The 12,420-nt window shown below is 52.8% G+C and overlaps 1 protein-coding gene and 1 long non-coding RNA gene across 2 annotated transcripts in view; both read right to left on the bottom strand.

Moving 5' to 3' along the window:
- The window catches only part of HPSE2 (heparanase 2 (inactive)), a 104,766-nt gene extending 102,618 nt beyond the window's left edge, over positions 1–2,148 (bottom strand). Inside the window, exons 1-2 of the mRNA XM_036385234.2 lie at positions 1,878–2,148; positions 716–873 (exon numbers count right to left, since the gene is read on the bottom strand). Coding sequence (XP_036241127.1) covers positions 716–873; positions 1,878–2,137 — 418 coding nt within the window. The 5' untranslated portion in view covers positions 2,138–2,148. The remainder of the gene's footprint in view (positions 1–715; positions 874–1,877) is intronic.
- Positions 2,149–4,479: 2,331 nt separating this feature from the next.
- On the bottom strand, positions 4,480–11,891 carry LOC118688010 (uncharacterized). The gene is made up of 2 exons (XR_004980429.2): positions 7,237–11,891; positions 4,480–4,627 (listed from the first exon to the last, which is right to left on the bottom strand). It is a non-coding gene; the product is annotated as an uncharacterized LOC118688010 (long non-coding RNA).
- Positions 11,892–12,420: the final 529 nt, after the last annotated feature.

The raw sequence follows: 12,420 nt of genomic DNA, 5'->3' as shown, positions 1-12,420 counted from the left end.
AATTATGGGCCGCGAAAGGTGAAAGCCTTTTGTGTACTGAGGTCCGACGGGGAGAAGGGCAGAGGGGGAAGAGGGGAACAGCGGGAAGGCGGGGGCCAGGCGGTGACTTTGGAAAGAGCTCGGATGGCCGAGGGGTTCGGAGGGGGAGCAGCCCCGACCGGGCACCAGCAGGCGGGGACCGACGGTCACCGAGCCCGGAGGGACCGCGGGGAGCCCAGGGGGCTGCGGCGGGCACAGAAAGGCGCACAACGGCGACGTCCGTGAGGAAAGGCAGGGCTCCGAGAGCCGCGGCAAAGAGAAGCGCGGGACGGGGCATCCCGGGCTCCGATGCCCGGCCCCGCCCGGAGCCGCGGCAAAGCCTCCCCTGCGGCCGGCGCTGCCCGCCGGAGCTCGGGGGCAAAGGGAGGCAGAGGACGCAGCGGGGCGGGGGAATGTGAAAAGTCCCGCTCCCCAGTGCTGGTCTTTTGTTCCCGGGGGCCGACACCCGCCGAATCCCCCGGCAATGCGGGGAGCGAGCTCCGCCGAGCTGCTCGGCTCCCCTCTCTCGGGAAAGAAAGGGAACGGGAATCTTTCCCTGCCCGGTGCCCGGCGACAGCGTGCCCGGGAGCGACACGGCCCCGCCAGGCGCGGGGAGAGCGGGGCAGGCGGAGCGGGACCGCCCGGCTCCCGCAGCCCCCGCTGCAGCGCCCGCCCCCGCCCCGGCCCCGGGGCTCACCGTCCTCGTAGTTCTTGAGGTAGTAGTCGGGGCCGGGCCCGCCGCGGCTCTTGGCCGGGTTCTTCACGTTGTGGAACTGCAAAAAGTCCGTCCTCTTGCCCGCGAAGCGCAGGAAGGCGGGGGCCAGGCCCCGCGCCAGGGTCACCAGCCGCCGGGAGCTGGGGAAGAGGAGAGAGAGGGCTGAGGAAGCCGCGGGCCGGGCCCTCGCTTCCCCAATACCGCCAGCGACCGGGGACCACGGGGCTCGAGGACCCGCCGTTGTCCCGCCCGGGGCAGTGCGAGCGGTACCAGCGGCTGCGGGCTCTGCGCGGGCCGAGCGGCGCGGCCCTGGAGCGGGAGCCGCCCCGCCCGCCGGTGGCGGCCCAGAGGCCGGCGGGCCCGGCTCCCCCCCGTCCTGCCGGCGCCCTCCGGACAAGTGCAGCGGCGTCCAGGAGGCAGAGGCGCTCAGCACCACGGGGGACCGTGCCGCGGGCCGAGCCGCCGGGAGGGGAGAGGAGCGGGGAGGGGAGAAGAGCGGGAGCCGTCCCGGCTCCGCTTCTCTCGCGCCTTCCCGCATCCTCGCCCTGCTCCTTCCCCGGCTGCCGAAAGGACCCTCGCAGCGGGCGTGCGGAGGAGACCCGCTCTCCCTCCCCGACTTACCCAGCAGGGAGAAGGCTCTCTGGCCGTCCCAGCGCCTCCAGGCCGCGGCCGCTCCGCACCGCCGGTGGAACCCAGCGCAGCTGCAGCCCGGCTGTGCCCCCCGCGCAGGGCTGGAAGTCCGGGGAGCGGAGGGCTCGGAAGACCTGGCCGACACCCGCTCTCTACCCGTCGGGACCCGGGGAAGGCTCGGCTCGGCTCGGCAGGCGGCCCCGTTCCTGCTGCTGTTTTTTGTTCCATTTTGATTTTTTTTTTCCCCTGTGCTGCCTCGGCCCCGTGTTGTGCTTTTTTGCAGAGGAGCGGTTGCTGGAGCGAGGGGAGCACGACATTTTTGCAGTCATAACTGATAAGTCTCCGAAATGCTTTCTCCATTGCAAACATGTGCATCTTAATGGAAACCATGGCCTCGCTCCCTCCGTCACAACAAGCGCCGCCAGCAGCGCGGAGCCCGGCAGGGCTGGGCGGCGGGGCCGCCGGGGCGCCCCGCGGGCGGCGTGGGGAGGGCGCCGGGGGGCTCCTGCCTTACCTTAAGAAATCGAGCCAGCCATCATGAATGATGGAGGGGTCCAGCTGCAGGGAGAGGAAATTCTCACTGATTATCCTGACAGGGCTCTTGGTGTTGACATCAAGGAGAATGAGAGTTCTTCCCTTCACACCTGGAGGTTTCTCCACCGGCAGTGCTCTCCTGTCCCCAGCGTGGGAAGGCAGCGAGAAGGTGGCCATGAGGGCCAGCCCAGGTGCCATCAGGGCTAAGAGCCCTGGGGGGCAGGAGCTGGGACAGGGCATGCCGGAGAGCAGGAAACCCCTAATTAACTCGCTGTCTGCAGGGGCTCGCTGGTGGCTAATTGTCCTTATCTAAAGTGTGGGGCGCTCTGCCTTTTTTTGCAATGTTTTGGTGTTGGTGGAGGGGAACTCACGCCCCTGACCAGCCTTTCTCGCAGCCGGTGCCAAGACTCCTTGCAGCCAGCACCGCCCCTTTAAGAGATGCAGGCTCCAGACATTTTTAACTTTTTGAAGGTAAGGGGAGGCTCCTGGTTTAACCCCCTCGGCTCGGGGCCCGCCGCCCTGCCGCAGCCCCGCCAGCCCCGAGCTTTCGCTTTGCGCCGGCTCCGGCGGACGTTTTCGCTCCCGCACCACGCGAAACAGGGACGGAGTCGGGACACGAGACACCGGAGAGCTCGGGACGGGGACCGGCGCGCGGGGGCCGGCCAGCATGGTCCGAGATGGTCGTCGGCTGCAGGAACGACAGAGCCGGTAAGGCAGCGAGGACGGCCCTGGATGGGGAGGGGGGTAGGGGGGATGGTAATCACCCCGGAAAAAGCCCCAAGCACTACCTGAGGGAAGAATTACCTCCACACTGCGCCGGGACCCACTACGCTGGGCGAGGCCCTCGGGGCTGAGCGCTGGAGGCTCGGACGGGCTCAGAGGGGCTGGGGGCCGGCAGCACCCCGGAGCCCGGGCGCGGCCGCTCGGTGCGCCCTGCCCGAAGCACAGGGCCGGTCTCGCACGAGGGCCATCGGCACTGCGGGGAACCGGGGCACGGGGAATCGAGCCGCCGGTCGCCTTTTCCCGCCTGCCTCCGAGCCCATCGGTGTCCGACCAGCGGCAGGGAAAGGAGAGGGACGGCAGCAGCAGTGCCTGCTGTGGAAACGTCCGCGTCAGGGGCGGAAAGGACAGCACGGTTTGATGGCACCGACGAGGAGCCCTGTGCTGGGGCCGTCGCTGCCTCCAGGACGGACCGGGCTCGGCGCACTGCAGAAGTGCAGGCGGCTGCGGTTGCCAGCTCTGGGCGCAAGGTCATGGCACCGGGCCGGGGATCGGTGGCGGCTGCTGACGATGCCGAGAGCCTCAAGGATTGCCCATCCGACTCGGACATTGTGTCCGTCAGCAGCCGCTCCCCGTGCAAGCCCCGAACTCCCACAAGCAGGCTGCTGCCTCCGGGACACGTAACGCGCCCGCACCTGGGCTCTCGGCCGCCGTGGCCCGCCCCGGTTCCCGCGTCGCCCAGGCCATGCGGGACGGAGGGCGGACGGCGGGAGGGCGGACGGCGGGCCAGGTGCGGTCCGTCGGGGCCCCGCAGCCCCGGGGATGGGGCGGCCGCAGCACCATCTGCTGGTGAGGGGCCCGGCGCGGCGGGGGAGCCGGCACCCACCTGCGGACACCCTCCGCGCCGCGGCCGGGAGGTGCCGGGGCTGCGGGCAGCAGCGCGGCTTCGGCATCGAGCCATAAATCTCACCGCAAGCGTGGCCGAGCCCCGGGAACCCGCCAGCCGCCCTCGGGGAAGCCGGCGGGGCGGATTCGAGCGGCCCGGGCAGCCGGATCAGGGGCCCCCCGAGTGCACGGGCAGCCCCCTGTCCCGGCAGGGCTGCCCGCCCCTGGGAACCCTCTCCAGCTTCTCCCGGTGTCCGTGCGGAGCTACTTGCGGCCCCCGACCGCCCCAGTCAGGGCCCGAGGGGCGGCGGGAGCGGCCCCGGTGAGCCGGCGGCAAATCCCGGAGCCCGGTGCGCTCGGCGGAGCCCCGCAGAGAGGAGAAGCACTCGGCCTGGCCCCGGTGAAGCCCGCGGACAGAGCTGTCTCCGGCGGAAATCTCCACTCGCCCCGTCTCTCTGCCCTTGAAACGCCCCAAGAGAAGAGGGGCAGCCACCCCTGCCAGCCCCGGCTCACTCGGGCAGCGGCTGCGGGGTACGGAGCCGCGGCGGTGACGCGTGGGGAAGGATGAAACGTACCTCTGGCTCTGCTGGGGCTGAGCAGGGAACACTCGAACTGGGATCTGCCGTGAAACCATCCCGCCAAAGCGGAGACGGGAGCAGGCTCCAGCCGCGCCTGGGAAGAGGCTGCCGAGCGCAGGCTGACCCAGAGCAGCGAAAGGGTGCCCGGGGCAGCGGGCTCTGAGCGCTGGAAAAAGTAAGAGGATCCGGGGAAAAGAGCTGTGCAATTTCAGCTGTGCAAAGCCCTGGCATCCCGGCACAGGAAGAAGGCAATTTAAGCCTGGAAATTCGTGTTCGGCTGCAAACATTTCTGCCGAGGTTTGCAATAGCACTCAAAACTGACCCAGGACCTAAAGCCTCTGCTTCAGAAGCTGCACAGTTTTTTGGGTCATCTCCAAATGAGGAACGCGAGTTTCAAAATTATCTCGTTATTTTTTAATAATTTTTTCTATGCTTACAGAGGATGAGAAAAAGGCTTCAGGGGTATTTGTTGTGATTGCAGGCCGAAATTTTGTACCGTGCCTCCCTCCAAGGATGGTTCTATTTTCAAACGAAATTCCAGAGTGTTCTGTAGTAAAAGGGGGGAAAAAGCCACAAACAAAAACTAAACAAATTATCCCGTTTAACCTCCTTTATATATATATATATTTTTTTTTTTTTTCCCTTACAAACACATTACTTCGAAAGAGAAATGTGTTTATTCTGAAAAGTTCCCCACAATTTGTCTCTGCTTTGAACGCAAACTCCGGATGCACTGAAGTCACTTATCTGCAGAGATATCACCAACAACATTAAACAGCGGAGAAAGAGGCAAAAAAAAACCCCAAATGCCGGAGTCACCTTCCAGATTCTGGGAAGACGACGTTAAAGGAAATACTCATTTACCTGTCTGAGCTTTCCAGACCAACACCAGGAGCTTGCCTCAGTCCTGTGCCCTCGGAAATGCAGTTGCACCCCACTTTGCATCTGACCCCAGCAGCTGCAAGTTAAATCTAAAAATACAGTGCTTCGGGCTTTTTTGTTTGTTGGCCTGTTTTTCAATAAATTGTAGGCTTTCTATAGAAAACATTTAAACGCTAAAAATTCCCCGGTTATCCGCGAGCGCTGGGGCAGCAGCGGAGGTGCGGGAGCCCCCAGTGCCGCCAGTCCCGGGAGCCGCCGCCGCCGCTCCGGGACGGCCCCGGCATCCAAAAAGAGGGGCCAGGGCCACCTCCTCCCCAGGCAGGCACGCCAGATAGGAGCTATCTCAATTTACACCAGCTGCGACCCTGGCTGGCCGTCCGCAGGGGCGGCGAAGCGATGATCCTTTCTTATATTACGATAATTACTTTCGAAAGCCTGACTCACATAAAAAGTATCTATAAAGATTTACTCGCGGTTTTGTCAATTTCGAAATAGGTTTCTCCGTTTTCCATCTACTCTAAACTTGCTGGTTTCAATCTCCAAAACAGTCATTGGAAAAGAAAACTGGGGGTGGAGAAGCATTTCTATAAAGAGCTTAACCAAAGCACATTAAATATTTTCCCAACATCACCAAATAAACAACAATTCTCCAGCTCCCTATAAACTATTTAAAGCATGTCATATCATCTCTTCTGCTCTTGCCAATGTACTTTTCTTTTAATTTACAAGCTGATTAGAGCAGGGGCCTGTCTTTTTGTATATATTTGCAAAATATTTGGCACCCTTTCAGTCAGTTGCAGTTCACAAACACTTAAAACTGCATTTAACTTCATTATTATAGGTAGTCACTTCGATTTTTCCTCTCTTTTGTAGAGCTACTGCCTGTGAAAGTGCTTCTTGTAAATGGTCTGAGCAGTTGTTGAAGGTTTTCAGCAGAGGAAACCTCTTCAGATGGAAAAAAAAAAAAAAAGAAAGAAAGAAAAAAAGAAAAAAAAAAAGAGAAGAAAAAGCACAACGGAAATCTAAACTCAGATCTCAGGCTATACAAATTGGCCCTAAAGAAAATGGGGGAAATCTCCTTCGGAGGAACATTTTTAGTTCTCTAAAGAATAAACTTTGCTCATAAATGATGAAAGTTATTATCATCAGAGGATGTCCTGTACCAAACAAACCTCCATTAGGCTGGGAAGGATAAAACAGGCTAGACAGCCCTTAAAAAAAAAAATCATCATGTCTTTGATTCCCAAGATATCAACCATGTCTGTTTCTTTAGTGCTGTCAAGTAAATCTGAGTTATGGATGCTCTAAAAGAAGCCAGCAAGGAGAAAATTTAGCAAGTGAAAATTAAGAGTTATACACACTTCACAAAAATACACTTTCTTTTCAAGCTCTTAAGCTTCTGCCCTGTAGAATGGTATGGCAATTTCTTAGAAGAGCAAGACCAGTGAATGTGGTAAAGCTGTGATCATCAGAGCATACAGTTGTGTGACCGATTCTTTTTACTGAGCTTTTTGCTCTTTCTGCAATGCAGTGTCCATCATTTTCACCACAAGAGCTTTAACGTCTGGAATGCAACCTCCTAAAACTGCCAGTGCCTCAAGGTGGGTGTCACAGCCTGAGCTCCACTGCTGAAACCATTTTCTAGCCTGTTTATGTATCATGTCTAACCTGATCAAACAGACAGAGGACAGTTGCTTGATTTAGTACAGCATCCACATATTGCTCTTTAATGTAGGTGATCTGGGAAGTTGTGTAAAAAGCAAATCCCTCTGTCTGAGCGAGAAGGACTGGCTGGTTAGGGAGCTCAGGCACAGCAGGAGGAAAGCAAGCCTACTGAGAGAGCTTCCTCCCTCCATACATGCCAAAGGCAAGGCATCCATCAAAGCCAACAGCCTGGTCAGGAAAAGCACAGTTGGTTGGCAATGTTGTCTTTGCATTTTTGCCAGCGTGAAAGGAGCACAAACTGGTATTTCCAAATCTAGCCATAGGAAAATAGAGCACATTTCTTTGAGAGTCATTCTGTACTCACTAGCTGTGTAATGAAGAAACCTCTAAAAAAAAAAGGTGGGGGGGACAGGGGCAAAAAGCACTGGTGCCATAAATGTGTGAGTGTGGGCTCTCCCTGGGTGGAACACCACAGAATGAAACTGGGAGGTTGAAATGGAGTTTTAGGCAGCTATCAATCAATGATTTTTTTTTTCTTTATTCCTGTTCTGTGAGAAGTTAGATTCCATGTACTCTGTTGGAATAAACAGCATTTATTTTTTCCCTTACCTGCCTTATTGTTTTACTTTATCTGACTTCTGATGCATAGTCTCAGAACTTCTCTTACAATCCCAGGGTACTCTGGTCCTGCAGATTTGTCCATAGGGAGAACTTATGAAATCCCAAAGTGCTGAAGTCCCAACAGGACTTCGAAGTCCTAGAAAGACAGAGATGCACAATTTCCATAAAGCTGTAGGAATTGCTCTGGGGTTCAAACCAGGTGCCATCTCAGCACACAGAAATCCCCTTTGCCCAGTGCCTCTTCTGCAAGCAGAAAAAAATCCACATAATGACTGAGAACATTTCAGTGTACAACAATGCCCTTGGACAGACAATGCTCTTTGGCTCCATCAACTTCTCGGTACTCATCAATGGCCAGGTCTGATTTCAATTTTGTCTTTCATATCTTGAGAAGCAGCAAATACAGCAGCAATTTGTCACAGTCAAAGAGATACAGAGTGAGAACACAACAGTGAGACTGGAGCTCTGCAGTGCCCTGAAGACCACAATAGCCTTGGAAAACTTTTTCTTCAGACTGAGCCCAGCCCTGAGCAGCAGAGAAATGTGTAGAATTATTCCTGTTTCACATCATCACGTGAAAAAGAAAGAGAAGTGAATATGCCAATTTTACAAGCCTGAGAATGAATGCAAGTGAGTATTTGTCCCACCATCTGGGGGAGATGATAGAGGTGAAGGAAGAGGGAATATGAGGGGGATGGTAAAAGTTGACAGAGACCTTCTATTTTTCTGGAGGGATGCTTTACATTCCAGCAGCAAAAATGGAGGAAGCGGACATGAGAATTAGATCAGAGAGGGGAAGTAAGAAGATGGATGAAGTGCAAGACTGGAGGAGCAAACGAGTCAATTATGAAAAAGAGGAAGGAACTGTGTGCCGAAATCAACGAGGAGATGGAGCTCAGGGGAAGGAACAGCAGCCAAAATGCTCTCAAATCTGAGAAGCTGCTGGGGTGAGAGAGACAGAAAAGAATTGGAATATTTCAGGTAATGATAAAATTGTAAGCCCCTGTCTGCTGTATTTATTTGCATAGAGCAAGTAAGCTCTCTGTCACCAGCTCTATCCAGACATCTGAGCATGGCCCTGCTACAGACAAAGACAGACAAATCAGCCATGTCAAAGCTGCAAACTGTTGGTGTGCATTAGAGAAATCAGAAGCAACACATGAAACTCAAGGCTAGAGAGTAAGAGGAGAAAACTATGGGTCATGCCTGAAAAACAGACGATGAAGTAGAATGATGAAGTGGAAAAAAAGTTAAATGCCCATCAGGAACCACGGAATTTGGAAGCTCAGAAGAGAGCACCACTGAATGAGGGGGAAAGGCCAGCAGTACATCAGTGACCTGTACTCATGGAGGGAGGAGTCTCGGGCTGATGCCAGACGGACTTTAAACCAAATATTCTGCTTCCATTGCCCAGAAAAAGCAATGTTCTTTCTGCATAAATTCCAGAGCCCTTCAGGAACTTATCCTCACCTCAGCATTGCTTAAGGGCTGGCATGTCAGCAGAAGTGAGGGGTGAGGTGCAGAGTCCCTAACCCAGGCACAGAACCTTATTGACCTGTTGTAGGAAAGGTGCATTTATTCATAGCACAGACATTTTTGCCCTTTCTACCACGGGCAACTGGGTATTGCCTTGTATCTTCTCCCTCCACAGTTCCCCTTCTGTTGGTCCTTTAGAACAGCAACAGTTGAGAAAGCTAAAAATAAAGATATATAAGCAATATAATAGGCATGCAATTGCATGTCTATTTTCTTTGAAAAAATGATGCTTTATTTCCTGTTCAATGGAAAATACAGTTTGATGTTACAACTATTAGGTTTTGACTGAATGCAGAAATTTGACTGAAACAATGACATTTCCCCCTGTATTTACTATTACCATATGTCACTGATTATATATTTAAGTTGCAAAGATGAATTAAATTTCATGGCTTCCTCAAGCTAGATTCTCTTGGAATGGACTGTCTTTTGTTACTAATCAAAATGCTTGGAAAACAGTTTAAATCAAAACAGCAGACTTTTGGTATCATTTCAGGAGAAAACTGGTTATCACAAACCAAGTGCTTAACACATCATCATCCAGAAGGCTGGGTGAAGCCTTGCAAAGCTGCAGCCATCATGGCCAGGATAGAGAAAGAGGGTTAATTGAACACCACAGACTTTGAGATGGAAAAAGGAGAGGAAAAAAAAAAGACACTGTTTGAAGCTCTCTTGCCTGGGGTCTTATTCCTTCTGCTTCTGAAGTTATCATATATCCCACATCACAGTGCTTATTTCACTTACTTAGGCAAAGCATCTTCTCTAAGCTGGCTACAGAGCATTAGTGACAATCAGATTGCACGTATGTTCCAGGAGAAGCCAGCCTTGTCCTTCCTAGATTTCCTCCTGCTTTCTGGGGAGAAAAAAAAATTCTGGTTTTTCTTTTTTTTTTTTTTTACTCCTTCTGTTTCCCATCATGATTTGGATTGCTAACATTTCTATCCCCACTAGGAGTCCCTGGTGGCTCCTGGCCCTTTTCTAAAGGACCAGCGGACAGCAGAGCCCCTGGGCTCCCATCAACCAGGAAGGAAGTGAATTGCAACCCACAGCCTCCCAGACTCCGATTTCAGACTTTAAGGTGATGTAAAACGACTTTAGGAAACTCCCCATGTCCAACTTCCCACTTCCTCCAGGTCCTGTCTGGACCTGAACAGCCAGAGCTGGAAGAGGACAGTGGTGACTAGAGAAGTCACCACGGGAAGGTTTGTGGATATTGCAGGCTGTGACACAAGAGGGATCTCAGTGGTGACAGACACAGTGTAAAGCAGAACCTGAACAGAGCTGGTGAGTGGGAATCAGGTTGTCATTCCTAACTGAAGACTTTGGGAAGAATAGGTAAAAGAAGTAGGATTCAGCATAAGAAGGACAGCTATGCTGTGCCTGCTGAACGACTCAGCAGGCAGGATACAGCCAGGACAGGCCTCAGTGAGAACATTGCATATTCATGTCATACTTTGCCAAAGACTCAATCAATTGAGCATGTGCTAAAGCTGAGTTTGTTTTGTCTTATTTGGAGCTTTGGAAGATATTTCCTATCTTGACTCATTGAACACACTCCAACCACACACCTGCAACTTCTGGAGTGCATCCTCTCAGCAAGAGGCTGGCTAGCACGTCGTCACTTATGCAGGGCAAATCCTACTGAAAGCACATCTGACCACAGCTTTCACACCAGTTTACTTTTACATGTAGCACATGTAAGCTAACATCTGGCAAGAACACAACTATGTCCTGATCGAGATGGAGCTCATAGCAACAGATGGTGTTTGATACTGCAGGGCCAGAGGGGCTCTACCTTAAACTGAGCATTATTTTCTTTCTGAGTTTTTTCCCCCTCTGGCCACATCTTTTCTGGGTGTAGCCACTGCCACTATGGCTTTGCAGTCCCCTCAAGACCAAACACACTCTCGGCCTGCAGATCACTGCCTAGTCCTAACATCCAGGTGATTTTGCTCCCATTGAGGCATGTCAGTGCAACCATTATATTGCACATCAGTACAACACGAGGTTAGCAATGCCCTGAACCAGACAGTGCCTCCAGTGCAGGAGGAAACTTTCTCTCCAAGCACACAGTAGCTCTGCCTGCAGGCACGCAAGCAGCACCGGTAGTTAGCAATCTAACAAGCAACATCTGCTGCCTATTTGGGGGCAAAGGATGAAAAGCCAGCAAAGAGTAGCCTACAGATCCAGCTCCTCGAGACTGAGATTTTCATACTAAAGGGAAAAGCGTTCAGAAGAGAAAATCCAGCATCAAAACCAACGTTGCTGTGACTCTGGAAGATACAAGATGTGACTAACCGCCTCTGCAGCTTTACACAGTTACTGTCCACGGTTTTTGGTTTGGTTTTTTTTTGGCCAGATCTTTATTTTGCCAGTTAAAGTGCGGCGAGAGATTGCCACCTTGTGGTTCCTTCTCCTGCAGTGCCATGTTTTTCTTCCCACATGTTCCAGGCTAAACCAGTGGTTTCCAAACTGCTGTCCGGGGATTTCTAGTGACAAGGGTACTGTGGACAAGAATACCCTCCACATACTTAATTAACTAGAAAAGCACATCTGTAATTCACAGTCTTCAGTTCCTATACTGAGAAACTTATCACTAGAAAACCTTTCAGGAATCTAACTTGCAAGTTAATAAACACGAGTAACTACTGGCATGGGTACACAGCTCCCAAACAGCAATACAAAACACAATGGCAGTGATGCACAAAACTCTTTACAATATTCTCAGCACCAAGCAGTCTGTGAGAAATTCAGGGCTGATGACAGCCTGCCATTGCTAAAACATGGGATGGTCTCAGACAGTAGCTCCCACAAGGTCCTAATAAAGAAGGAGCAGCCATGTGCTCATGCCCCCACCTTGCAGACAGGATGGCAGAACAGGAGCAGGCTGTGCTGGTCCTGAGTCACTCTGGGTACTGCTTAGGGCAGCTTGTGAGATCTGTCCCTCAGGCAGCATAACTTGGGGCGAGGTCTGCACAAGTAGGTTACCAGGTGGCTCCTTCATCAATCATGGCCAGGTAGAGCACCAGGTAATATTTCCCCAGTGGTAATAAAGGGGAGTTACAAAGTGGACGATCAGCAAGACCTTGTGAAGCAGCACACAGCCCCTGTGAACACCCAGTGAATTCATCACATTTGAAAAAAAAAAAAAAAGCTGCCTCCCCCCAGAGAGAGTGAGAGAAGAGTCTCTCATAACATAGAAAGGAGCACAGATCTCCCTGGTAGCTTTTCATGCCTGTCTGCCTGCTGACATACTGACACAGAAAGTGACCTATTTTCATGGGAGCAATAATGAGTGAATAATCAGAATTTTTCGGACACTTCCTTTGCCTCCATGACATTTTCTAGCTTATTGCTTTGCCACTACTGAGCCTGTTGCAGTTGTAAGCAACTGCTTTCCAGTTCTCCAGCCTCCTTTCAAGTTTGTCGTCAATGTTGGTCCAGGGAAGACACAAAAGTTTAAGGAGTCCCTAAGTGCATTCTTGAGCACATACTTCTGAAGCTGATAAACCCTAGCAACATTCCCCGTCAGGTCTAGACACGAGAATAAATGTAGCTACAGTGTGGTACATTTGTTTCCTAGAAATACTGCAAATCTAACGACTACCCCCATTAAAAAAAACAAAACCAAAACAA

This window comes from Molothrus ater, chromosome 8 (assembly GCF_012460135.2).
Source record: "Molothrus ater isolate BHLD 08-10-18 breed brown headed cowbird chromosome 8, BPBGC_Mater_1.1, whole genome shotgun sequence".
NCBI lineage: Eukaryota > Metazoa > Chordata > Aves > Passeriformes > Icteridae > Molothrus > Molothrus ater.
This window is presented reverse-complemented; position numbering and strand designations above follow the sequence as displayed.